The sequence below is a fragment of the Branchiostoma lanceolatum genome, chromosome 8 (genome assembly GCF_035083965.1).
Source record: "Branchiostoma lanceolatum isolate klBraLanc5 chromosome 8, klBraLanc5.hap2, whole genome shotgun sequence".
NCBI classification, from domain to species: Eukaryota; Metazoa; Chordata; class Leptocardii; order Amphioxiformes; family Branchiostomatidae; genus Branchiostoma; species Branchiostoma lanceolatum.
The window spans coordinates 1,377,868-1,405,629 of record NC_089729.1 but is presented as its reverse complement, the minus strand read 5'-3'; the positions used below and the strand labels follow the sequence as shown (position 1 = coordinate 1,405,629).

The window sequence follows — 27,762 nt, the reverse complement described above, 5'->3', positions numbered from 1 at the left end:
GTTGGGTTGCTGATATCTAAAAAATGTACATGACTTACCACCACTGTTCGTTGATGGTATTTTACATCAAATTTAAACAAATTCTAATAAAATCAAAGTAAAGTCAAATTAAATCAAATCAAATGGTCTCCTAATAAAGGGTAGTCTACTGACCTCTTCAAGGTAGAACTGGTTTCCAAAGTTGTCCCAGAAAGAAAATATACAACAAATTACAACTAATGATATATCAAACATGTGTTGTATTGTACTGTACAATTGATAACTTTCTGTTTTAACATGTATGAATCTGTTTAAACATGTGTGAATCTGTTCTAACATGCATGGATCTGTTGTTCCCAGACAACTCCTGCTGGACTGTGGGATCGGATGGGACCTGCAGGCAGACACAGTGGTTGGGCAGCACAGGGCCCTGGTGTTCTGTCAGCTCAAGAGCATGCTGGACATTCTAGAGAAGGACCTTCTCAAGTAAGGGTGCAGCTTCATATAGATATAATTTCTGTATGTACCACAGAAGAATTATAACAGCAAGAAAATTTATCTAGACGTTTCTAGTCACAGTTATAAGTGTGAGAAAAAACAACTTGGTCAGAGAAAAATATTTATGTCCTCACTGACTCTTTCTTATTCTTGTGTGTGCGTTTGGATAGTTTTTAGTGCCAAGGACAGGTTTGTATATCTGTGTGTTGATGGTGTTCAGCACCAAGGACAAGTCTGTATATCTGTGTGAGTGGATGGTGCTCAGTACCAAGAACAGGTCTGTATATCTGTGAGTGTGTGTGTGTGTGTGTGGATGGTGTTCAGCATCAAGGACAGGTCTGTATATCTGTTTGTGTGTGTGGATGGTGTTCAGCATCAAGGACAGGTCTGTATATCTGTTTGTGTGTGTGGATGGTGTTCAGCATCAAGGACAGGTCTGTATATCTGTTTGTGTGTGTGGATGGTATTCAGTACCAAGGACAGGTCTGTATATCTGTTTGTGTGTGTGGATGGTGTTCAGCACCAAGGACAGGTCTGTATATCTGTGTGTGTGTGTGTGGATGGTATTCAGCACCAAGGACAGGTCTGTTTATCTGTGTGTGTGTGTATGGTGTTCAGCACCAAGGACAGGTCTGTATATCTCTGTGTGTGTGGATGGTATTCAGTACCAAGGACAGGTCTGTATATCTGTTTGTGTGTGTGGTTGGTGTTCAGCATCAAGGACAGGTCTGTATGTTCCATGATAAGTTGAAAAGCAAATTTGATCCCTGTTTTGCAGAGCCCACATGCCGAGTGTGACGTTCCTCCGGCTGGACGGGTCCATTCCTGCTGGAGCCAGACATTCCATTGTCAACAGGTACTACTGTGTGATTTTGTGTTCAACTGTCAAAAAATGTTATACCGTTAGAAATCATATTTTGCCAGCATCATTGCAGTATCTGCAACTGAAGTTTCATGTTTGATTTTGCAGCATTACGCCTGGTGAAAACTCCGTGTAGATACATTAATGTTGTATATGGCAGGTCCCAAGTATAACATTAACACAGGCAGAGGTATTCACCTGCAGCCTCACAGTTAAGCTTCTGGTTCCAATAATTAGGGACATAAAATGTGGGTCCTGTGATCGAGCATGTTAAAAGGCACTACACAGCCTCTTTTCTCAGATAGGTACCTACTGGCTGTACTTCAAATGAATATCTGTTTGTTTCATCAGGTTTAACAACGACCCATCTATTGACCTGCTGCTGCTGACGACCCACGTGGGTGGGTTGGGGCTGAACCTGACGGGCGCTGACACTGTCATCTTTGTAGAACATGACTGGAACCCCATGAGGGACCTCCAGGTACAACACTGTCATTGTGAAGTTATAGCTTTAATCTAAGGCCTCACCAAGTTAATTTCCAGGTTTGCAAATTACTACATTGCAGAAAAATACTGCTAAACTAAAAGATCTCTGTGCAATACAGTGTCTGAACTGTTTTTCTTTGTGATATGATAGTTTGAAACATACTCGTTTTCGACAATAAACATGAAGAGTTAGAGATTTACTATTTGTGTGCATTGTTATCCATCTTTGCACTGTCGTAGATATTAGATATGATATTATTGTCAGAAGTCAGAGCTAACATTCAGCTGAAGCATTGATGAATGTTAGACATCCAGGTAATAAGATATGCCTAAAACAGTTGCTAAGCAACTGGATAGAATTTTGAAACAGACGTTTCAGACAGCATCCACTGTCCTTTATGAGTCACTGACGCTGTCTAAAACGTCTGTTTCAAAACTTTATCCAGTTGCTTGAGTAACTGTTTTGCCATTCAGCTGAATCTTTATGTACACCTGTAAGTTGAGATGTATGTGTTATGTAGCCTGTGATTCTCCCCCCCCCCCCCCCTCTACAGGCAATGGACCGTGCCCATCGGCTGGGCCAGAAGAAGGTGGTAAACGTGTACAGACTCGTAACTCAGGGAACTCTGGAGGAGAAGATCATGGGGTCAGTACTGTCTGTTGTTTGTTTGCAAAGCACAGGTTATTTGCCTACTTATAATCAGGCACTGTCTGTCATCTTCTTCAGGGTAATTCTGACTGGTTCACTGTGCTCGGCAGCTAGGTGTTACTGCTAGGTAATCCCAAACATAAAGTATTGTCACATACCTACATTGATCAACGTACGTTTAACATTGATGTTTCTCCTGTTTTCCAGGCTGCAGAAGTTCAAGATGAACATCGCCAACACGGTGATCTCTCAGGAGAACTCCAGCCTGCAGTCCATGGGCACGGACCAGCTGCTGGGGCTCTTCACTCTGGACGAACGGAAGGAGAGAGAGGAGGGAGGGAGGACAGCAGGGAGGACGCAGGGAGGTGCTGATGGCGTGAAGGGCGTGGTGGAGGGACTCGGTGAGCTGTGGGACCAAGCCCAGTACGAGACGGAGTACGATCTGGGAAACTTTGTCCAGTCCCTCACTTGAGGTGGTAAACTGGATTTGGATTGGATTTTGACTTATTGGAATTGCAACAATGCAATACACGTGGGACACAGGCAGCTATTGCTGATGTCGTGACCCACACACATAATGTACCCGATTTTTACACTTGGGTGGAGTGGGGAAAATCGTGTTAAGTACCTTTTTTCCCAAAGGCACAAGATCGGTGGCAGCAGGGGATTCGAACCCGGAACGCCTTAGTTCGGAAATCCTGCCGATACCCCACACGACCCCACTTGCCAAACTGTAAATGGCTTTGAGTCCGCAGTGGTTTTAAGTTCGTGGCTGAAACAAGGGAGTACATGTAGGTGAGCAGAAGACAGAAAGAGTATTTAGGCATAGCCTCTACCTGGCCACGCGGGTGGCTGGAAAAATAGTAGAAATTGGACGAATAGAGTGAACAGCATGCTAAGGGAGTCGGCTACGTGGTAGGGACCATTTGCCATCCACGGTCGCAACCTGGAACTTCTATAGCGGACTAATTTCTCTGGCATGTTATCCGTCTATTTGGCCAATTTCTGTGATTTTTCCAGCGACCTGTGGAGCCTGGTAGAGGCTATTTACGCAGTGGTTTTAAGTTTTCTGTGAAGAGAACACTGCGAAAACTGTGAACCAAGGCAGCAGAAAAAAGGTGCAACACTTTTGCAGTCGCTCACGTGAGGTGATACCTGAACAGTTTTTGGCGACACCTCAGGGTTGGATCCATTCTGCATGGTCACGAAGGGTTGTATGAAATGCAGTAGGATCAAGACCACTTTGTCCAGACTTTGCTTTGTACCTAAACCTCTGAATCATGGTGCTACCTGTGCAGTATTTTTGGGGGACACCTCTAGAGGTGGAGATACGTTGATGAAGGTTAGACACCCAGGTTACGAGATACGCAAGGTAACAGTCACTCAAGCAACTGGATAGATTTAGGAAACAGATGTAGCATCCACTATCTTTTTTGTGCCTGATGAAAGAAAATGCTTCCTGAAACATCTCAACGTTCCCAAAATCTACCCTGTTGCTTGAATGACAGTTACCTTGCATAGAGGCAAGGAGATGTTTTGTTCAATCACTGATTTGAGGCACGGTTACCCACTTAGGTTGTCGCAGTACAAAACAGATTTATATGATCTGGGCAACTTCACAGCCTCACATACTGTAAGGCTTCATTTGAACACTGTGCAGTATTCTTAATGGCAATGGCTTTGTGATGGAACCATTTTGCAATGCAAAGAGAAGCATTCTCAGAGAACAACACTTTCATTTTCTTAAAGTTAACCTTGTACACTTGTTGCTACTACTAGGTGCTAACATTACACTTATTAATAAACAGAATGTACTCTTTTTCTATGATTGTTCAAAGTTTTGGAACTAGAAAGGCCAACGAACAAAGTATTTATGTTGCTGTGGCCTACAGTTCAGCATACTGTGTAGTTGTAGTCCAGAAGTGGTTCTGACTCATTTAGGGCAGGATCTTTGGTGGATACACAAGGGCTATAGAACATGTACATGTACTAGTTACATGTAGACCTTGACATTTTGTACATACATGTATACTTCTTTTCAGACTATAGCTACAGTCAAATCTGCCCTTGTGACCGCATATACCTAAGGACAGCCTGGCCATTGTGCCCACTTTTGGGGCTTAGATTATTTTCCCCATCGACTCAAGAACTGTGGCCATACATGTATATGACTGCATTGAACATTTTCCCAATCCTATGAGGGGCCAGTCTGATCGACAGGTTTGACTGTATTCAGACATTTTTGGGGGAAACTGTGCATTAGAATTTTGTACATGACATTGAACATGTATGTTATGTCCCCACATATGTGGTGGCTGAAGTGTAAATACAGTCATTTTATAGGGTCAGAATGATGTACCACAATACAGCAAAGTTACTTGATGTACATGAGTTATTAGAACTGTATCACAATAGGGAACTCATGGAGGTACTGTTACTATCAACTTTATACTGCATGTAACCGTTTGCAATTTACATGATACATGTACTAAAGGGACATGACTTGTAATGTATGGAGCTCACCCATGGGTAAACCGGCATGGGTCCTGCAAACACAGTTTAGGAACTTCAAGTCAGACTTCCTGAGGATAAATTTGCCATTGTGAATTTAAGACTTGATGGAATGCCCCATTTAGCTGTCAATTTTTTTTTTTTTTTTTGTAACACTGTCACTGATTGACTGGAATAAATGATGCTGGGAACAACTAAGGTATTAAACTCCTGTTTCTTGTACATTGTAGGTTAAAACATGATCCAATGCAAACTGTGTATGTGTGTTTGTTGCACGAGTACAAAAATGTACATGTATATGTGTGTCTCTGCATGTATGAATGTGCATGTTGTATTGTTTTTATTTCAGTCTGCAATTTCCCATCTACAAAGTGCAGTCTTGCCATAAATCCTCTTGCAGTTTTGCTGCTTTGTGGGCAGGAAAGGTAGTGAAGCAGTAAGAGTATGATGCAGGGTTCTAGCAAGCTTGGAATTTTTTCCATGATCCCAATTTCCATTGACAGAAAGATCCTAAACAAAGAGTCTCCTTTTTTCTGTCACCTTGTACAAACTTCTATCAATTTATTCAAATTTGGACATTTTTACATCTTCACTCATGGATTTTATCTGTCAAGGTTGACGGAATGGTCTAAAAAAACTTTCCACCATAACCAACAAATTTCCATCAAATGATGGAATGACCGGTGCTGGCTAGAACCTAGGTGTGACATCTTCCATCTCTGATTTCAAACACATATTACCTGTAAGGAAAGGAAAGTGATCTCGAACCAGTTTAGCTCAAATGAACTCAATGAACTGGTCATGATAGGAAGACAGACCCTATATACAGTATTTACAGGTTCATTGTACCGGGGAAATTCCCTTCGCTCTTTTCGTCAAGTACAATGAACAGTGGACCACGGCTTAACATCACGTCCTAAGGACTGCGATCTTTAACGGTAGCGTGCATGTCGGGTGAGCAACACAGCCGGGATCGAACCCGGGGCTTCTAGTTCCAGAGGCGAGATTGCTAACCGCTGGACTACGCATGCTAACTAACTAACCTGTAGCTTTGTCATCTCAGTGTTTATCATTATAAGAAACAACCAGAAACAACATATTAAACTACAAGGATTTTAATAGCTCTTTATAGATTGTTGCTGTCATGCACCTAAGTTTGAAACAGCCTATGTCAAATCCTGGATATGGTTACATAGTGTACATAATGCTCATAATAATAATACATTTCAGATCGGCGATAGTTACACGAGGATGTAACTAACAAATCTTAAGGATGACACCATCGAATCTCAAATAACTGAAATTATGATCACTGGCAGTTGAATCAAGTGAAATACTGTACTATAATTTCTGCATACAAGAGAGATTTCCAGACTAGTCCATTCATAGATGTTGAAGGGGGGGTAGAAATTTTTTAACAATTGGCAGCAAAGTGAAAAACAGACACTAAAAAGCGACAGCAACAAAAAAAAAACTGAATCAACACCCTCCTAAAATGAATGGACTAGCTTAGAAGCATTTATAGAAATCATGACTAAGCTCGAATAAGTGACTGTGTCAGTAAGAACATATCCACCTATCGCGGCTGTGTAGGTACCTGTATATAGAGCAGTGTTGGATTCAGACAGCAAGTCACGAAAGCTGACATAAAATTGCATCTTCCTGTTGAAAACTGCAGCATTCAATGTCAATGTTAGGAGGCGGTAGACCGGGAAAGGGGATTGGGTTAGGAAAGGGGTAGTCTAGCCTGCAAAAGCTAACCGGGTCGCACAGAATGATCAAGTTACAATGACAGAAAAATTTGGATTCTTCTAATATAATACAGAGTACTTATAGACCACACTAATTCAATTCCGTGGTTTGAATTCCAATATTAACAGCTCAGTATAAAGTAATTAAAACACATGATTTAAGCATTGACCATCAAAGTAAGCATCATACAACAATTAGAAACTCTAACATGAACCCTGACCAGTATAAACTTTGAACTCTGACCAGGCTAACCTTTGAACCCTTAACCTAACGTTATGCAAAAGGCAGGAATAATTACAGGAGTTCCTTTGCATAGGCCTCTGGGAAAAGTAAATGTGTACATTGGAAAAAAAATACAATAGTACAAAAAAGAGCAACATTGTCTAATTTCAATTTTTGTCTAAAGTACATTCAAGTATTCCACAGCAATGTAGTAAAATTGTCATGATCAGTTTATGAAGTGTAACATAACAGTCAACTGTTGCTGCTAAGCTGTTTATGACTGATGTTACCCTCTTTTTAACTCAAAGTCTGTTTCTATGAAACCGGGAAATGGCTACATAACATTGAGGGTGAAGTCAATGTGGAGCCCTGCCCATTCCTAACTCAACTCAAACAAGAACGATTAAAAAAAACACCCTGGCGACATGTGGTTTAAACCAATGGGTGCAATTTGAAATAATAAACGCTGCTGATTGATAAAATCCATCCAGCACTGCTTTCCCTGTTTAAAAGGTACACTTGACAAATTTAACTTTGATAAAGATATTTAATCCAAGTCTGTAGTTAGATCTACCAACAGGTAAAAACTCTTTTTTGTCAGAGGCCATATACAGAATTGAATATTTTCATCACGTCAGTCATGATTTTCCTCTAGGCTTGGGAAGAAACAGCAGCTTGTAAGTGGCCAGTCTCTGTTCACTCCAGATCTCTGTTTTGAAAGACATTTTTTTCTGATCCCTCTACTTCCTACTCAGCAAGGCACACAGTGCTCCCTCTTTAGATGTAAGATTGACATTGCAGACAAAATAGTTTTGGAGTCCCGAAAAACCACTTCAATATGTATTCCTCGGTTCTTAAACTGGAGGAAAGCAAAATATTCTGAAAGAAAAAAAGAGGAAAGACAGATGTGTCTGCTGTATGATGGAACTCAAGAATGACTTTCATACTTTCTGTGTGCATGAGTGCATGGGCAACCCTGTGTGACCCACAGTGTGGGTTTGTGCATGTGTGCACATTTGTGTTTGCATGCATACATGTGATTGCTTGTGATGTGTGTGTGTGTGTGTTTGTTTGTGTGTGTATTTAAAGTCTGTATGACATTTTGTGTGCGTAGGTATCAAATTTCAACACAAGAATCATGCAATTTGTTCCTTTCCTTTAGCACAGTTTGAGAACCAAAGGGAATATTTGATGTGGTTTCTTGATACTGTATAAAATTATAAAGAAACAATTGAGCAGTCTGAAACGAAGGTTTATCATACTAACATTGATACTGCCCAAAACGCATCTTCCCTTATAATTGTAAACTCAGCGCTGTTTGTATCAGGCGGACCTTGCTGAAACAAAGACATGTTTCTTTAGGCTTGAATTTACAAAAATTCCACATGATTTTCCTTAGTGTACCTGAATGTCAGGAAAATTTGATCCAAGAAAATTCATGAAAAGATGTGAAATTTAGATGTCAGTATTGAAAAAAAAAGTCTATTTTTTTTGATAGGCTTGAAAACAGCACAAACTAAATGTTTTTAAAACTGCCATATGTGATTTCTATTTTTAAATTTATAACTGTTACAGTAACCATACTTATTACACATTGCAGTGGGTAGAGTACATCGAAGGCTGTCTTTGTAAGACAATTGGCAAATAACTGAACTGCCACAAAACTTGGTTTAATGGCAAAATATTCTTTAACAAAAACTTGAATAAACTTTCCACATGTTTTTCAACCACACTTCTTTTCAAAAGAAAGGAAGTGAGTGTTTGAATCAGAGCCAACCTTACAAAGACAGCCTGAAATGTATACTACATATTACATAACTTGTCCCCAGGACTACTCCATTTCAAAAGAGGGGGGGGGGCATTTCCTGTTCTGAAATTGATTCCGTGCCCTTTCTGATTTGTACAAATGCCCTTTTCAGATACATTGAGGTGAAAGCAATGGAAAAATCCTGCTGTTTTACCTTATAGAAAAACGAATGAGCCCTCTTTTAATGAAATCAAAGGTAGGTGTATCTAGCATAATGATATTTCTAGTCTTTTCACAGTTTTGAAGAGAAAATTCTACATATAAATCATGGCTTTTAAAACCATGTAAGCTAATAGAAATACAATCATCAAAAAAAGTTCACATCAATTGAAGATTATAGTTAATGCAAAAATCACTGTACAACTTAACTGTACAAACTGTTAAATCAGTCCAGCAAACCACCCCTAACCCAGCAATGGTTAAGCCTGACCTCCCCTAAGCCAACAATGGTGCAACCTGACCTCCCCCACCCATGGGGAGGTTGGAATCGTCCACAATATAACTTGTGCTCAAGATAGATTTCTTAAAAAATCTCAGTATTAGACTTTAAGAAGCTGGTATTATTATGAGAAACTGCTAAGAATTGTACAATGAAGAGCATACAACAAACGATATGGTAAAGCCACCGCAAGGCCTCTTCAACAAAATTACTCGTTTCACAGACATTTTCAATCAAATGAGCAAAAAAGAGCAACAAAAAATGTGAGAAAATTACAGTAAATGTATTTTTATAGTGCAGATATCATAGCCTGCGACACATTTCAGGGATAAGCAATTAGGCATGTAGCGACCCTTAGTTGATGCTCTCATAATTCATTCTAACAGAGTGTCAAGAAACGAGTAATTTTGTTGGCGTTTTTGCAAAACAGAAAGCATGGATCGAGCCACGTGGTGTGTGGGAGAAAGGGGGGGTAGAGGGTAGGAGATGGAGGGATCTAACTGAGCTCCTGTACATAAGGGGCGGGGAACATCCCCGTCTCTCCATGGCACTGTCCCTTCCACCAGTTTGCGTCGCTCTTGTCCAGTACTGAGATGATGTCGCCTTTCCGGAACCGCAGCTCGCCCGCTTCCTGTGGGTTGAAGTCAAACTTGGCCTGGACTTTCAGTTCCTGCTGGGAGAACAAACAACAGGTATATGTGGGGTCGTGTGGCGCAACGGCAGAGCGGTCGACTCAGAACCAAGAGGTCCCGAGTTCGAATCCTGTCATGTCACTGATCTTGTGCCCTTGGGAAAGGCACTTAATACGACATTCCTCACTCCACCCAGGTGTAAATGGGTACCTGACTTCGGTTGGGGAAGGTCATATTGAGGTCACTTGCTGGCGCCAAATTGCAGCCGTCCAGACCCTTGCGACAGTTCCACAAAGTGCAAGTGTGGATAAGATATTATATATGTTGACAATGTATTGTGTGAAACCTGTAATACCCTGCATCAATTCAGCGCTAGAAAGGCTGCCATTGCGGGTAATTTCTGACCAATAAAAACCATTATCATAAGGCCAAAATTGATTTCATCAGGTTGGTAGAACATACTTAGGATACTGGAGTTTTCTTTTTACACATTCAACCAGTGACTTCTCACCTGCTGACGTTTCGGTGTTTGTCAGCTTACAGCTGGAAAGTGCCTTTTTTTTGGGGGGGGGTGTAGCTAAGCGCAGTTTATAATTGCTATATAAACAGATATTGCATGTAGTGAAGTTGTTGGCACGATCTAGGGTAAATATTCTCAACATAGAATCAATGACATTGGTACATTTCCTATCAGCTTCATTACGAACACGCCCATATAAAACACAAAGCATAACATGTAAGCCTATGGGGCGAAAAAACTCATGAATGAGACCTTGTTGAAAAGCGGCCATGTGGCCGAACAAGCACTTCGAAGTAAAATAAAGGCTTTGACTTGACTTGACTTGAAAGTGCAGTATAGTATGGACCAACAGGCTGAATCTTCTGTGGTCATACCTTTTTCGTCTCCATGTCTTTCAGAAAGATGGTCTGTGTTCTGCTGACGGATGACGACCGATGATACTCTACTAGCTCGTTCAGAGAGTTGAATTTGACAACCCAGAGAAAGTACTTCCCCGCGCCGTCCCTTAGAACTTTGAAGTGTTGCACTTCCTTGTGAAACCTGAAGGGAGACAGAAGTAAACGTTAGCCGAGGAACAAAATATAGAACCTTGGGGTTGCACTTCCTTTTGACACCTGTAGGGAAAAGGAAGGTCAAAGAAAATGCATAAACCAATAAACATGCAGAACCACCGGTAACCCGATCTCTGTCAGCCATCTTTAAACCTGGTGCACTTCTTTGAGAAACCTGAAGGACGGGGGGTACAAAAAAATGGCGTAGACTCTGAACTAGGGTAACTTGATCTCTGGCAGCCATGTTCTATGAAAGGAAGGCTAGCAGCCATTTTCAAGTGTTTCACTTTACTGTGATATCTGTGAAAGAAGTGAGCCCTAAAAAAGCATGAACCATGACCTCTGGTTATCCGATCTCTGGAGGCCATGTTGGAGCACAGGAAAGCCAGTAGCCATTTCATCATCATCATCATAATCCTATTTCTCCATAATAAAATTAAATGTCAAGCAAGAATAGTCATAATCTTTAAGAAGATTTAAAGCTTTCCTTAGTTTCAATCAAAAATGACGGACAGTGGCCATCCTGGACTTACATGTACACCAATTAAAACAATAAAAACAAGAAATGAAATAAAACAATTAGGTAGAAAAACTTACTTGACTGAAAGTGAGAAGTCGCCCGGCGAGCTCTCGCTTTCCCGTATCAAGAAGGCACCGTCCATCTCCTGTTTCATTAGTCTCTCTTCTGCCATCTGTCTGCTAATTTTGCCGTGGAACCATCTAAACAAACAAACAAAAACATAAACAACATGTAAATACACATTGCCAACATAACACTCTCTTAATCATCAGAACCTCAATAACTACAAACATGCCAAAATTTACAAATCCGTCAAAAGGATCTTAAGTTATAGGTGCAAACAAGGAAACATGTAGACAAAAATAATACCCTCCACTGTGGTAACAGAAATCAACATGTTAATAGCAATAAACAATTAAAAAAAACACTGATGATATGGCTGTTCCACCTTCATTTACATTTTTCAAGTGCCACCTGAAATTGTACTCTTAACACTTCTCTTCAAACTCAAAGGAAACTGGAGTTAAGTATTTGTGTTACATATACTTCAGGTTTGCTATATGTTAGTGTAGCGATTACAGGGTCTTTTTATAGATATGAATTGGCATTGAATTTTTCTTTTAATTTCAGTTGAATGTGTGATAGTTGTGTGCAGATTTGTTAAAGATAGAGAGAATGCTAGCGACCCAAAAAAACACCCCTCCCAATGAAATGGTATGGCTACCCTGCGACGTCACAAAATCAAGATGCCAACGTATCCAACAAAGATCTTGCTACGCAAACCTGTCATTTGTTATTTCTGAGGGATGGCATCCCCAGACTGGAAGTGGTACGGCCTAAGTGCAAACTTATTGGACTGCCGTTCTATTCTGGCATGGGATGGCCCCGCAAGGTCACAGCAGCATCAGTGCTGGTTAAGGAGTGTTCTCAGGTATGCATACTGGAATTAATAGATCTAATACAAGTCTAAAAGTTTACGTAATACAAATCAAACAAGCAAAGTTTGCTGCATTTGCTGCAAATGAACACTGAAATTCTCTAGATGTTTCAGATAGCACCCATGCACTGTCTTTCATCTGATTCTGAGTAAGTAATACTGAGAATGAATCTGAAGACAAGACAGTGTAATCTGTACAAAAATCTGAATTGATTTGTAATTTTTTCTTTATTTTGAGTATATAAAAAAAGCCATAGAAACACTATACATTTTAAAAGAATTTGTAAATGAGTTGCTCATTGTAAATGAGTTACTGAAGAAATTCTAGTAGCTCCTGTTAGGGCAATCACTGGAGAAAGATAATGGAGGCTACTTGAAACGTATGACTCTTAAGAGAATTTGTCCAGTTGCCTGATTCATTTTGTATAATGTAACTTCTACCTGGATGTCTAATCTTCATTGATGTATCATGTCTAAAATGGTTTATTTGACATGATTATATCACATATAACATTATACCTTACATTTAAAATACAACAATCATTTGATTGTTTTCTATTTGCACTACCGTAATGGAAAATCTAATTAAGTGCTTCTGATAAGGCCATTATGTATTGCCTACAGAAAGTCGTTAGTAAATATCAGGGAAAAGCCATCCTCTCTAAGCTAATTAGGCTCTTAACGAAGAATCAATACTGGTTTCTGTACGCTGTAATGGAATTGGACAAAAGCATCACTGAGTTGTACAGTCAACTCTGCTAGCCTAAGTGGTAGAGAGTGCAGATAAAGGGCACTAAGTCATTATGGAAGGGAACTATTTATAAAACATGGGGTAGTCAGGCCCGACCTTTGTGTGAATAGACTGTCTATTAGGATTTTATATTTTTCACACTAGCCCACACTACATGCAGTTTATTTCCTTGTTTTTCATATATTTTCAAATAAAATCTAACAAGAGGACAGGATGAAAGTAGAGCGTTGGGAGAATGAATCTGGCTAAACTCACTCTGAATCTGTGTGCACCAAAGTACAGGCTTTCCCTTCAGACACTGTTTTCATGTTGTCATTTTCAAAAATGATGATGATGTTGTTTTTCTGATCACATAAAAACAAGGTCTGGGGGAGATACTGTAAACACATCTAAGTTTGCAGTGGTTTTATTCCACAGTAGGAGGGAAAATAAGATTCTTACAGCGTGGTTCAAACCATTCTGTAGTACAGACAGAAGAATTGCAAAATAAATATTCCTGGCATTATGACATTGCGAAAATAAAACCACCTCAAATATTTCAAGGTCTACAGTACGTATATAAGTTACAATCCCAGATCTAGGGTTAAGCAAATGAAATGGGCATGGCCTCACCATGTATGTATATATACATCCAACCTCTCACCTAAATCTCAGACTAAACACACAGGCTCTATTTGGATCAGAGACTATTTCTAGATCTGACCCTACAACTCAACTACACCACAGGAGAGGGAGAAGAGTTTTAGGGCAGCACAGGTAAAGTCTGTTGTTTCTGCCATATTTTGGTACATACTAAAATAATTAAAAATACCTTATTCAAGATGCACTGCAGCTGGTTACTAATACTAGTGTTTAGATGTTACTAGAAATCTTGGTCAAAGTCACTGGGTAGAGAAAATAGGTTTCTAGGATCAGAGTTATCTTTTCAATCCCTGTGAGGAAAATATTGCTTGTACTGATAAGAATGAGTGGGGCTTCGTCAGTACAGGACATTATGATTGGTTCTAGGCACCTTCAACTTTGAAGTAGGAACGGCTGCTTTTCTTGTCCATCTTTCTTATACTTTTCTGTTGAAACATTTTTCATAGGATTGCATTGTGATATTCAAAGTATAGACTTTTACACATACCCCCCCCCCCCAATTGCAACAATCATCTGTATTTTTGAGGACAAAAGAAATCAAATTGATTAATTCATAACTTTTCCAGCTACCCTGTTCAGCGTTCAAAATACCCGTCTGCAATTTGAATTGCAGAAATATTTTCAAGATTGCAGAAGAAAAATTAAACAACCTGCAATTTTGCAGAAGAAAAAAATCAGGTTCAGGATTCAATGGTAGTATGGTCTAGGCTTGTGTAATTGCAGAAAATATTTTCAAATTGCAGAAAAAAAAATTGACATTCTGCAATTTTGTGGAACACTGAAAAAAAAGTGTTTTCTACCACTGCTATCATTCAACAACCCAACACTGATTTCATTTTCACTTTAAAATACCCAGAACCTCCTGCCTAGTTGTTAGGCATGTCCTGGCCCCTGTTGCTATGCCAACCATGACATAATCATGAGATGCATACCAAAAATTCCTGATTTGAATAATTCATGCCACAGCAAGTCCTAAATGTTCCCTTCTTGCAACAGAAAATAGCTTGAATTTTTAAGACAAAAAGAAAGAAAAATGATGAAAAGGTTAACAAACAACAAAAACATGAAAATGCCGATGATAAGATTTTAACACCTACTACATTTTTTTATGGAATACTTTGCAGGGCACAAAGTACACACCTGCAACCTGTTACTTGCAGGGACACGCGAAAATTGTGGGCTTAAGATTTCAACACCTGTAATTCTGCTGACCAGGTATACACAAGGTTCAGAACAGGTGTAAGAAATCACCATGTGAAATTGTTAACAGTCGCTGGGAGTGTGATTTTTGCTTACACTTACTGTACTACCTATTACTTTCTAATGTCCTTTTCCCCACTTTGCTATCTATTTTGCTGCTACGTTGTGGTTACTAAGCAACTGGAGTTGGAAATAAATGGTTTAGGTGACTGTGCCATGTCTTCCAAAGTATCTATATCATTTATCTAAATGTCATATGATAACCTGCAAAACTGGCGGGTTACGCCAAAGCCAGTTGGCTGATTTACATGTAGATCCGAAACAGGTAGTGCTCTCTATACAGCGTCAAGTGTACTGATGTTTGCTAACAATTTCACTTCCCTACATACATATTAGCTAAAAACTCCACTCATACACGTCACAGCCAGTCTGAAAACACACTTTGCTGAAAGAGATCCGTTTCTAATTTGTTTTCCACTCCAGAGTTGTTTTCGTTTCCTCACATCTAATTTAATGGCATTGCTACTGGGTAATCTTTGCGTAGGCTTTAACAGACAATTACACAAAACTGCAGCAAATTCTGGTACCTGAGATCCAAGTTTACAGGAAAATAGTAGAAATTTACATGGTATCAAATCAGTTCTCAGATTTAAAACAAAATTCTGCTGAACTAAAAGATCAACAATGAAAACAGAGTCGGGGGGGGGGGGGTCTGTACCTTGGTAAAATGTTTCAGGAAGTGAATACAATCAGATTCAAGTTTTCATCCCAGAACCTTCTATTTTCATATTGACCCTAATGTTGTTTTACGGTACTTCAAAATGTCAGAGAATCTAGGAGATAAATTGGTGACTAGTTTTAATAGGCAAAAAGAAAACATTTGGGGCTGAATATAGCAAACAGTACTGAGAAACATAATGAAGAATGATACATAATTGAATCCGTAATTGGAATTTTTTGTGCGACTCATCGTAATGTAATCTGATACCCACATGTCGCACTGGTTGGGACAATGGAAATTAACCCCCAGTGTGACAGTCAGAAATTTCTTCCCTCCAATCTGCCGTCAGGGCTGGCTGGAATGTGATTATGTTTTTATGTGAAGGGAAGATTACATCAGGATAATGTGATATGCTGCTGAAGGATCCTGTCTCTACACAAAGAGCAAGGTTGGTGCAGGGCCCTGGCGTGTCGTCATCACCACTGCGTGCCTCACCTTAACTTGACCCCAACTTCGCGTCCAAATGCAGCAATATACAGCTAGGGAAGTATAGCCTGGATGCCAGACTGTTAGCTAGGGCCTCAAGGAAATTTTACCACAGCCCTGAGTTACCGTAGACCCAAAGAATTGGACAAAAAGATCCAGTGCTAGTACTCCATTTTTGTTTTCTTCAAATATTGTCCAGGACAGTGGTGTTACAATTATATACAGTGTTACAAAAGGTTTACCTTAACTTGACCCAGACTCGTGTCATCTGTTGCTTTCAAAAAATAACAACATTTGAGATAATGATTCAGAATTTTTTTCAATACTGCCATTCATATCGTGAAGCAGTGTTTGCCCTTTTTCATAATCACATGTTTATATTATACATAATAGCCTCCCAAAATAGCCATATTCAAAATGATTTAAAGCAGTCGAAAGATTCAATATTGTTCCAATATTGATGTTTGTCGGTTGTGTTCTCAGGTTGTGTTGAGCTCGGCATCATTAGATTAATTTCATACCAAGACTGGCCTTCCAGACAAAAAAGATCATTTGCTGCCATAGAATGTTTGAGTCTCAGATATAGTTGTTAAAGATAAAGACTGAAGACTGGCACTGAAATATTTCTGTCTGCATTGACCACAAGGCTTTTAGGTAGGATTTTTCTATAGACAGGGCATCTTAAGACGGGGGGGCTCTATGGATTTACTGGACCAGGTACTGATTAATCACAATTACCTGGTAGACTTGCATGTCAATCACTTTACATGATGTCCCCACTGCCTTGTATGAGGAAAAAAATACAGTGGGCAGTGGGGGGGGGGGGGGGGGGGGGGGGCACATGTACATTGTGTGTGTAACGAAAGTCCTGTACTTTTGTTGTCTCAATAAAGATTGTTGTTGTGATTACCAGGGAAACAGGCTAGAGGGTCTTCTGGGAGTCCCCTGCAAAATTAGTGCGTCTAATTTCCTTGTTTTCATAGTGTAGGGCATCCAAAAGACACCTGGACCCCCTGCTAGCTAATACTAATAGCCTATTGACCACAGTGACACATTGGCCAGGGTTTGCATGCCAGGCCAGGTCAGACTGATGACGGTGTCCCTAACAAGGTTGCGTGTATTTATATTTGTCACCAGGTTATGAGTTATATCGTACAGAGAGTTTGAATAGACTGCAGGACATGTAATACAAATGTTCACGTTTGATTAAAACTGCAAATAAAATAACACAGCCAAGAAACAAGGATTATACTAATAGATGAAAATGTTGTAATCATCTCTTAGTAATTAAAATTGGTAAAAATGCAGACAAAAAACTGGCTTGACTACTAACTATTCTTTAGGCCACACCAATTCATTTTCTTGGTTAACAGAATAAAAAAATTATAAAAGAATGCTAGATTGGAAAAACAACATGAAAACAGAATCTCAGAGGAATGTTTTTACTTTGGTGCACACAATTTCAGGGAGTGAACAAGGTCAGGTGCAAGTTTTCACCCCAGCCTTCTGTTTTCATGATTTTTTTTCTTCTAAAATTAAGAATAAAAATCTGTTAACCAAGAAATTAAATTGGTGTGGCCTTATGGACCAAAACGAAACAGCCATGATGATGAAGTGAAATTGGTGTTGTCTTATGTAAATGTGAATAGGGGAACCTATAAGACATGTCATCGGTATATGCATGTCATATTCCAGTCCAAAAACCAGTTCACGGACAATTCAGGTTGTTTGGGAGCAGACCAACAGACCCTCAGCCAGACTGGTAGAAGACTTAGCAGGAAGTGAAGAAGACAGTACCTGTTTGCTGCCTCTGGGCTTCACATTCTCCACAACTTACTGGCCAGACTAGAAAACACTTACCAGGGCTGGAAATACCAAAACTGGAGCTGTGCACCTGGTTTTTGACTGTGGATACACCAGTGCAGGTAGATATTTTTGCAGCCATAGGGTTGAGGTTAAAATTGTACGCAAATATACAGAATATCTTTGAAATTTAAGTATCAGAAAAATTGTTGTACAGTACTTTGTTTGATGTACAACAAATGCCTCAGATCCTTTTCTTGAATCATAATACGCTAAATATATCTGTGCTGAATGTCAGGATGTGGCAGTTCCTGGAACAAGAACATGACCTGATCCCGTTTACAGGGTACTGTCTCCTGCTTTCTCGGGAAATGATCACTCCCGGGCTTCAGGTGATATCAGATATACATAATGTTTTGGAACTGCCTGTGTGAGATTTTGATTGTTATAACAAGCTGCTACACATAGGGGGCCTAAACCTACCACACTTCTTCCTTACATCACAAACTGCCACCCAAAAATCAAGACAATAGCACCTCCAGATCAAAAAAATGAAAAGCGGAAATTCTGCTGCAGTACCAAGGTCACCCACAACAACTTATATCTCACATCTATGATCTAGGTACACCAGTTCTCAACATTAGTCCTATACTGGAGAAAACTGAAGAGGAAACATGACAGAAATAGTGTTTCCCTCCTCCGGTCAAGAGGCTGACACAAATATGCGTCAGATCTAGAGGAAACTCAACTTCTGCTTCAACTTCAAGCAACACTGTTCAAGGAATGGGACTTTTTGGCTGTCAGTCCGATTTCCAATTGCATCAAAACAAAAGCTATATAATAGATGTAAATATTGTATTTTCACTCACATGACTTTGAATATAACATAAGCATTGTCTGCCATGTTGTAATGGCTGGTTTACTTTAACCTGTACACATAATTTATTAGGTAAATTTGAATTTGTAAAATAATTGTATCTAATATAAGAGGTCTGACTCTTCCAGGATCAACCAGCATGATGGTGGTTGTGAGAACAGTCACTATTCAACATGTAGTTTGGCACATAACAGAAGAAAAGTGTAAAACGCTGAGTACTCACTCATGCGGCTTCATCTGTATGTAGTTCTTGGGTACGAATCCTTCCTTTCCGTTCTGTTCTGCTTTGTACCAGTTCTGGTCATACTCTAGGTTCAGGATCTGGGAACACAGAAAACAAAACGGTTACGTACCATATTAAGTATCCCAACATGTTCTGACATCTTAGGTGTAACAATGCCTCTGTTTTACAGAAAACAGACTATCATGGATCACACCATTGATATAAATGTCTTCAATGATTTATGAAGAAAACAAAAAATCAGTTACATACAATGTATCATACTCCTGTTAAGTATCCCGACATGTTCTGACATTGAAACCATGCCTTTTTTACAGGAAACAGACTATTGGAAATGCAGAAATGTTTGCTGGGATTCAATTTCCCGGTAGGGAGAAATGGAGTGTTCGTGGTGATTTTGAGTTAGTGTTTGCAACAATAGAAGCTCTGCAGTCACACAATGAAACAGCTTCTTGTGGTGATTTTAAGTTTGCTGTGAAGAGTTCACCACGAAAACTGTGAACTTAAAACCACCACAAACATTTCTGCATTTACAGTATCACACCTTTGACATGAATGTACACTCACAATAATGTAATATGTTTTGGGTGGTTAAATTTTTTTAATTTGCTGTACCTTCATACGTCATTCAGAATAGATTCCATCATTTATATCTACTAGCCTTCAAACAATGCTAAAATGTGTTGGAACAGCAGTAGTGTTAAAGTGTGACATTTTTGGCTTTACCAGATTGCCATAAATAGATAAGTTGCTCCCACTGCAAAAGCCATATCCTTACTAGTACAGTGACAGTCGGGCAGGTCCTTAAATGTACTTATCTTTTGAAGAATGTGACACAGTGTCTGACACTGACTCTCCCAGGAGAGCAGTGCTGGTTATGGTAAGACTACAACATAGTTCTACACACTGACATCATTGTGTGCACATTTGGGTATTTCTTTTTTCTTTTTTTAACGAACTCGCTCAGTGCAAGGCCGTAGGGGGCCACTCATCAAAGCACTGAACTAATTCTTACTGTAGCAGCATCTCTTCGCCCTAGGTCAGAAACATCAATGCTCGAGACAAGCATGACTTCACTGACCCATGTACACATGGCAAATCACTTGCAATCTTTATTCGTATTTAGATCATATAGAAGTACAGACACAGACACAGATATTCGAGTATGATGACCGTGTCAGCTCCTACACCTGAGTGAGGAGGGTTGACACGGTAGCCTTCGCGTGGATTTGTTTAGGCCCTGTGGATAACAGGTTGCGAATCTGAGACCCACACACTTTTGAGTTTAGGCATCCGTCTTCACAGCAGCACCAATTTGAGGGAGACGTGCCGGTTCTGGTTGGAATGCTTGCAACATTTGGGTACAACGCTTGGTACATTTGGGTACCACTGCTTGGTATGGTCATATTCTCACAGCTGACAGCCACACATGTACATTTATCTACACAATCTGCTCCTGGCCACTGTCACCAATTCTATCTGATGGTTCTTGGATTAAAAGATTAGTGCTGTAGATCAACATGAAAGGAAAAGGAAAGTGATCTCGAACCAGTTTAGCTCAAATGAACTCAATGAACAGATGAGCTAATCCTCCACTGGTCGTGACAGAGAAGACAGACGCTATATACAGTATTTACAGGTTCATTGTACCAGGGAATTTCCCCTAGCTCTTTTCGACAAGCACAATGAACAGTGGACCACGGCTCAACGTCCCGTCCTAAGGACTGCGATCCTTTCCGGTATCGTGCATGTCGGGTGAGCGACACAGCCGGGATCGAACCCGGGGCTTCTAGTTCCAGAGGCAAGATTGCTAACCACTGGACTACACACGCTACGCTCATGAAAACAGAGTCAGAGGGAAAGTTTGTACCTTGGTTCACACAGCCGTACGTACAGTTTCGGGAAGGGAATAAAGTCAGAGTTATGTTTACCAACTTGCAATTTCTCTGCTTATCACTCAGCATTTTGGAAGCTCATGAAGCAGTTGTAAACACAAACACCACTACCAGTGGACTAGCCCGCTGTTATAGTGCTTGCACAGAGTTGTGTGGCCTAAGGGCTATTGAAACAGAGATGGGCACCATCCCATGCACCACCTGGTGCAGGAACTGAGTTTAACAAGTTTTCCTTCCAACCCTCTGTTTTCATACATGATTCTCATCATTATCAAGTCCTTAACTTTAAAATGTTTGACTCTGAGAACCAAATAAATAACTTGACATGGCCTCCTGTCCAGCTTTGTTTCTCCCAATGTGCTTGGTAGCTGGTCTGAGACTCACACAACCATCCCCCAACCTACTTCTGAGCTCTGACATACCTCTTACATTATTCATACAAATGACTTGTACGCAACAAATTTTACACATCTCAATTATGCGCAAGGTATTCCATTACTAACGTGATATCAGATTGTGTGACATTCTTTTCATGTCACCATCCATGTTGAAGTCTCAAGAATGCAATAAACACTCAAGAGACTAAAGCATTGCTAATTGTTATAGATGGTTAAAAGTCATTTGGGACAAGGTGTGTACATGTATCTTCTTTGTACAGTTGTTTCTGAAACTGACAAACTTCAGCACAAAGAAGAATTCCCAACATTGAAAACATAATTTATTTTTTCAACCTAAAAACATTCATTCGTGAGAAGCTCAAAATGCCTTGCAGGCTGCTTTTCACTGAGGTCATGAGGGAAGACAAAATATAACAGAGATACAAATCATTCACTCAACTTCTTACAGGAAAAATGTTAAGCTCAAAGGAAGAAATATAAGTAACTCACAAGTTGGCAAGATAAAAGCAGATAGGGTTAGTGCTATGAACCACAATTGCAGAAAAGAGACATTTATAAAAGCTTTTTCTTCAGCGATGTCCTGGGCACACATAAAAGGCTTTAGACGACCTAAGAAGATGTGAGTGCCTGTTAGAAGAATAAGTTGTATGGACACATGTGCAACCTGACCACTATTTTGGCCCTGCACCTGTCTGTACTGTTGGCACTAGATGAGTTCTGCAGAAGAGTGCAGGACACCGGCAGTGCAGCATGTAACAGTAACTAACACACACGTGCCGTGTATCAAACTGAACACAAAAGAATATGTGCATGTCTCTTGCCAGTTGTTCTGCTACATCTGTGATTTTTTATTAATAAGAAAAGTTCTGTTTATCATCTGTTTGTCATCCTTTGACTTTTGTTTGCTGTAAATAATAGCAATAACACCAGACAACTAAAGTTTACTCACTGTCGTAAGAAAATAAACTGATATTTGACTTTGCAACCTTTCATATTTCTAACTTAAAGACTATTAAGGTAACTTGCAAATAATTTCTATGAATTAACTTTGTCTATCTATCCCTCTAACTTCTAAGTACAAATTTATTGATCAAAGCATAAACAAAGTAACAGAAAACCCGTTGGACTAGTAACTTCAGAGCAAACTATGACAAAAACCCTTTTGGCTAATCTTTGCATGTCAGACATTTAGAGGGAATTTGTTATCTTGGTGTTACTGACTTTGTACAGGCTATGGCTTCAAGTATAGGTGAAGCCTAGGTTACACATAGCCGAACATGGCCTCCCGACTCTCCCCCGACCATGGTTAGAGTGATTCGGGAGTGATTCGGGAGCTAGCTCGGTTGGCGTTCGGCCGAGTCGGCTGGCGTTCGGCTGAGTCGGCTGGTGTTCGGCTGCGCCAGCCGAATGTTTTGAAAATTTCAAAACATTCGGCTCTGGACGGAGGGTCTGAAATGGGTCGGCTGGTGTTCGGCGCGGTCGGCTAGTGCTCGGCTGGTATTCGGGATTGAGTCAGTAGTAAAATTAGAACCTTAACCACGCCAGAAACACTACTGACTTACTCCCAACTAGTTTCCAACCTATCCATAACTCACCCCAAGGCCGTAGACAAAACTCTGCTAACTAATTCTCAACCAAGTGACTACTATCGGAACGTGGGCGAATCACCCCCGACCTTCACACGACCAAAAACAAAGAAGAACACTAAAAGCAGTATTAAAGCTAGCCATGATCCGAATTCGATCTCTCGGTGATGTTAACAACATAATAGAATGGATTATTTTAATCAAAACCGAAAATGACCCCTCGTTTGAAAGTCGCTGAATATGTCCATTTAAATTCGTGAGAGGGTCTGCAATCGGTCGGGGTTTAGTCAGGAGAGATTCGGCAGTCTGCGGCTAGAGGTCGGGATGGTTGGGAGTAAGCTAGAAAGCATTCGGGGCCCATTCGGGAGTAATTCGTGTACTGGTTAGGAGATGATCGGCGCATCTTCGGCGCATGTTCGGCGCCAAAGATAGGCGTGGCCCAAAAACTGGTCAGAATGCTCCCGAACTACCGCCGACCTGAGTCGGCTAGCGTTCGGGAGCTATGTTCGGCTATGTGTAACCTAGGCTTGACAGAGACAAGATCATTCAATTACATAGTTTCAGTCTACTATGAACATTAGATACAAAAGATTTGTCACACTTGTTACAAGGTCACACACACACAACCATGACGAAATGCTCCTCTATACATACACATGACTCATAAGCCTTGTGCCTGTAATCATCAGCTTTCTGACAAACAATGCAAAAACACTTACATATGTGTACTGGTGCCGAACAAAAGCATTAGATCTGGAAGTTTTCATGTCACATTCAAACAAAAACACTTGTCTGACATTAAATCAACATGAAAACAGCAGTATGCATGACGTTGGTGTAGAAGTATGTGGGTCGTAAGCAGAAGCTTTCAACTTTTCAGTAAGCATGTATAGGCTCACCGCTTTTCCTTTGCCAGATACTTACATGTACATGCGCACGTATGTCTGGTACTATAGTATACTGTATACATTAACCTTCTCCCTGCTGCCTAACCCTGTAACCACTCCAACTTGTCACCAGAAGGCTGCCTCTGTAGGTTAAAGGTTAAAGGTGACAGGATAAGATATTCACTTTAAGTTCACGGTAGCAAAATTTCATGATGTAAGGAAAATGGACATTTTCACTGAAGTTTAACTTCACGGTGGCAGCAAGTGATTTACAGAAAGGATGTGTGGAGGAATCATGAATAGGTTTTTTACGGTGATGATAAGTTCACGGTCCAGAGGTGACCGTGAAAACAGTGAACATAAAGTTACAGTGAAAGAAACAAGAATTACAGTACTTTGCCCACCCATAGGCCGCAGCTCCATTATTCTCTGAGCTTCGAACCCTGGACCTATAGCTTCACGTTGTGCTGCAAATTCAATATGAGATATTGATATCCACTACAAAATGGCAGCATAAACCTAATCAATACCCAATCATTATTCTCTGAGCATTGAACCCTGGACCTTTAGCTTCATGTTCAATGTGCTGAAAAAGCAATATAATATCTATATCTATATACATGTAATACTAATCAATATGATTGTACTTTTGGAATTGAAATGAAAATTGTTTCGGGTGTTTGTGTGTGTGTGTATGTGTCAGATTTTTGTAGTCAGCATAACTTAAGAACCTCTTGCTATATTGTGAATTTGTGATGATATTTGGTTATGTGGTTAAGTGATGAGAAGATGAAGGTCAAGATTTATTTTGGGCCCCCTGGTGTGTGACCTTGTTTTTGATTGTAACATTCTCATCACCTACTGGCATGTATCATGATGCATGGCAACATAGATTATACAAAAGCAGCCTACAGGTTTTTGAGCAGAAAAATTCAATCAAAAACAAACACAGAATTTGTCAGGACAAAATAGAACATGTATATAGTTTTCTCATTCCTGGGGTTTGCCAGAATCTTCAGCTAAGACCACGCCATTTTAATTTCTTGGTTAACAGAATTTTTTTTTTTTAAATGCTAGATTGAAAAATCAACAGGAAAACAGAATATCAGAGGAAAGTTTGTACTTTGTTGCACACAATTTCAGGGAGTGAACAGGGTTAGGTCCAAGTTTTCACCCCGGCCTTCTGTTTTCGTGATTGATTTGTTTTTGCTAAAATCAAAAAAAAATCTGTTAACCAAGAAATCAAATTGGTGTGGCCTAATCAGTTATTTCAAAGAATCCTCACAAACACTCGTGTCCATAATAACAAGTGACCCCTGGCCGATTGGAGCCTGGCATGAATAAACAAAGGGGCACACAAGTGAATTTACCACACAGGGTTGATAAACAAGGTAATCATTTCTGCCTGGGAAAACAAACTGTGATAAACACAACTATCTCTCCATAACACTACATAATGTACAGTTGTATGTCCATCTGCGATGGCTTCTTATACCTAATATCATAATGATACATGGCCTCATCTATGGACTCAAAACACCACCAGAAGGTAAACAACTTCAACACTGGCTACCTTGACTTGAGTGAGTCAATATGTTCTTTTATATTTTAACCAAAGCATGTTTTCCTTATAAATGCTAAGACTTTAATTAGTGTATTGTTAATCATAGTACTGGGCCCACTTGAAATTCAACTTGCCAAAGTTGAGTGGAGGCTATCAGTATCATGAATCAAAACACACTGTAGTGAATTTGAACATCTAAGAAAACAGGCATAGCCTACAACAATAGAATTATATTTCACCATATGCACACATGTAACTATATCCTCAAATGCCTGTTTCCCTTCTGGACTCACCACAAGTTACAGAGAGGCGTATCAGTGCGTTAGGAGTATCTGATCTCTGTAGGCAAAATATTTACTTGTCAAGTGTTGCCTTTAGATGTGTTGTCTCACACAGTATTGACACTTTCAGTTAGGGGAGGGGGTAGAGCAGGCAATAGTAGCACTAGTACAAAATATGAAATACTGCATTTTCTGCAGGGGAAAATATTAATAATAAATAGATGCATATCAACTTTCTATCTCTAATCTTCACAAAATCAATCCAGTGCCTTGAGAAAACAATAAGTAAATGACAATAACTTGCAGACAACAATGTCTAAAAAAATTAGCACCAGGACCAGCTGATTACATGATTTTGTGCCACAAATTATACAGACTGATAGAGTTTTCTTTTCTAGACTGGTATCTCATTGATGGTTTCAAGATGTTTATCACACTGTAATTTACAGTGCCGTGCTGGTTTTAACATAACAAGGCTACAATGGCCATTATTTGGATTTAATTAGCTTAGTAAAAATAAACTGTTTTCATCGCTTAACACCTCGCGATCAATCAAGTTGTATTGTCTGTTTGTTTGTTTATTGTTTAGACGATGTGACAAAAGGTTTCCTGGAATAAGATGACTCATTTTGAGCTGAAAACGGGCACAAGAACTAGGGGTCACTGTCTACATGTAGCGAATTAAACGTCAAGAGGCAACAGAAGAGCGCAGTTCTTCGCCAAATAGAGTGGTCACATGGTGGAACGACTTGCCAGAGTCTGTACTAGTAGTAATGGCACCCAGTGTGAACATTTTAAGGAGAGATTGGACTGTCATATCAAGGAGGTTATATAGACGTCTATATAACCTCCTTGGTCATATGAAACAGCACCAAGTAATGTACGACTACAGAGCCCTGGACCATCCCCAGAAACCAGAGATGACACTGAGCTGAATTGAAGAGCGGCCTAAACTGGAACCGGAGATCCTACCTGGCGCAATCAACTCTACTCTACCCTACTCTACTCATCATTCTCACAGTCACGGTAGTCTGCTGCTTCGCCCTCCCCATCCAGGAAGTGGGGAGGGCAAAAATGTTCCCGCAACTTTTGATTTGAGACCAAGCGTTAAATTTACGGCGTGATGAAACAGTAAGGGGTGTATTATAACTATCGTAGAACCGTGTTGTACACGACAGTAGTGTCAACAGAGGGGTGGATGTCAATGTTAACGACATGGAAGGCTGGAAAATTGCGGAAGTAAAAGAGGAGCTAACTCGTCAACACAACAAGACTCGGCCCGGAGTTCTGTGAAATACCAGGGAAATGTTGGTATGTTGGAGCTGTACAGGTTAGAGTTTGGTCTTACCTTCAATATGGAGCCCTTGGCGAAGCTCAGTTCGTCTTCTGCCGTGGCTTTAAAGTCATATTTCGCGATAGCTTCCATGGTGGGACGACCACTTTCTCCTGCCAAGTCTTTTTAATCTGGGCCCGCAGTACGACGAGAAAATGGACGGTGGTCCTTCTCTGTGGAACCGACGGCACACGGCCAAACTTCCGGCGCAAACAACGCTCCCGACCCGCACAGCCGGTCACAGACGTCTCGGTATCCTTCCGAGGAACCCCGGTAACTCCTCAAGAAGTGTAGTAAAGTCCCAGAAGTTTGCGAAAGTTGGGAAAAATCCAGTGCTAAAGGCCCGGAAATGAAGCGACTCCAACTCCCTTCCTCCAGATATGCAAATTAGTTTACCCAGCCGCAGTGCTCCGTCCTGGACCTGCGTGTATCCTTCCGCCGCACAGCCAAACAATCAAACTTTTTATTACTTTTGGGATGATTTCCGAAAAAAAGTTATTTCTTTTCATAATCTAACTCAAAGTAGTGATTTTTCTGTATGTGTTGATATCAGTTTTCTGACTAAAAAGTGATTGGCAGCTAATAAGACGATAATGATGAAGATTTGCAGACTCGTGATATTGGACAATTTGTTATTATTACCTTAAATATTTGTTAATGTATTTTTGTAATAATCTATTTGATATATGTGTTCCCGTGACCTCCCCATCAAACTTGACCTCTGGGAAGAGC

General features: G+C 40.1%; 2 protein-coding genes across 3 annotated transcripts in view; one reads left to right on the top strand and one right to left on the bottom strand.

The window, feature by feature from the left end:
* The window catches only part of LOC136440464 (TATA-binding protein-associated factor 172-like), a 30,179-nt gene extending 26,417 nt beyond the window's left edge, over positions 1-3,762 (top strand). Inside the window, exons 39-43 of the mRNA XM_066436513.1 lie at positions 340-465; positions 1,256-1,333; positions 1,691-1,820; positions 2,380-2,471; positions 2,682-3,762. Of these exons, the coding sequence (XP_066292610.1) occupies positions 340-465; positions 1,256-1,333; positions 1,691-1,820; positions 2,380-2,471; positions 2,682-2,946 (691 nt within the window). The 3' untranslated portion in view covers positions 2,947-3,762. The remainder of the gene's footprint in view (positions 1-339; positions 466-1,255; positions 1,334-1,690; positions 1,821-2,379; positions 2,472-2,681) is intronic.
* A 2,322-nt stretch (positions 3,763-6,084) lies between these two features.
* On the bottom strand, positions 6,085-27,431 carry LOC136440227 (growth factor receptor-bound protein 2-like). 2 transcript variants are annotated; one of them, XM_066436122.1, is made up of 5 exons: positions 27,046-27,431; positions 19,069-19,166; positions 11,506-11,628; positions 10,732-10,897; positions 6,085-9,875 (listed from the first exon to the last, which is right to left on the bottom strand). In XM_066436122.1, the coding sequence occupies exons 1-5, from the start codon at positions 27,121-27,123 to the stop codon at positions 9,702-9,704; spliced, it is 639 nt and encodes a 212-aa protein (XP_066292219.1). In that variant the 5' UTR covers positions 27,124-27,431; the 3' UTR covers positions 6,085-9,701. The 2 variants fall into 2 exon arrangements, with proteins under 2 accessions (XP_066292219.1, XP_066292218.1); XM_066436121.1 differs by having other exon boundaries at positions 6,085-9,878; positions 27,046-27,430.
* Between the last annotated feature and the right edge of the window lie 331 nt (positions 27,432-27,762).

What these genes read in the sequence shown, in the direction of transcription:
- LOC136440227 (XM_066436121.1), bottom strand. Translation starts at nt 27,123, where the DNA reads ATGGAAGCTATCGCGAAATATGACTTTAAAGCCACGGCAGAAGACGAA. An exon ending in CCAAGGGCTCCATATTGAAG is followed by an intron (nt 19,167 to 27,045) that starts GTAAGACCAAAC and finishes CTGTGTTCCCAG; the next exon opens with ATCCTGAACCTAGAGTATGA. An exon ending in GACTTCTCACTTTCAGTCAA is followed by an intron (nt 10,898 to 11,505) that starts GTAAGTTTTTCT and finishes GTCTCCCTTCAG; the next exon opens with GTTTCACAAGGAAGTGCAAC.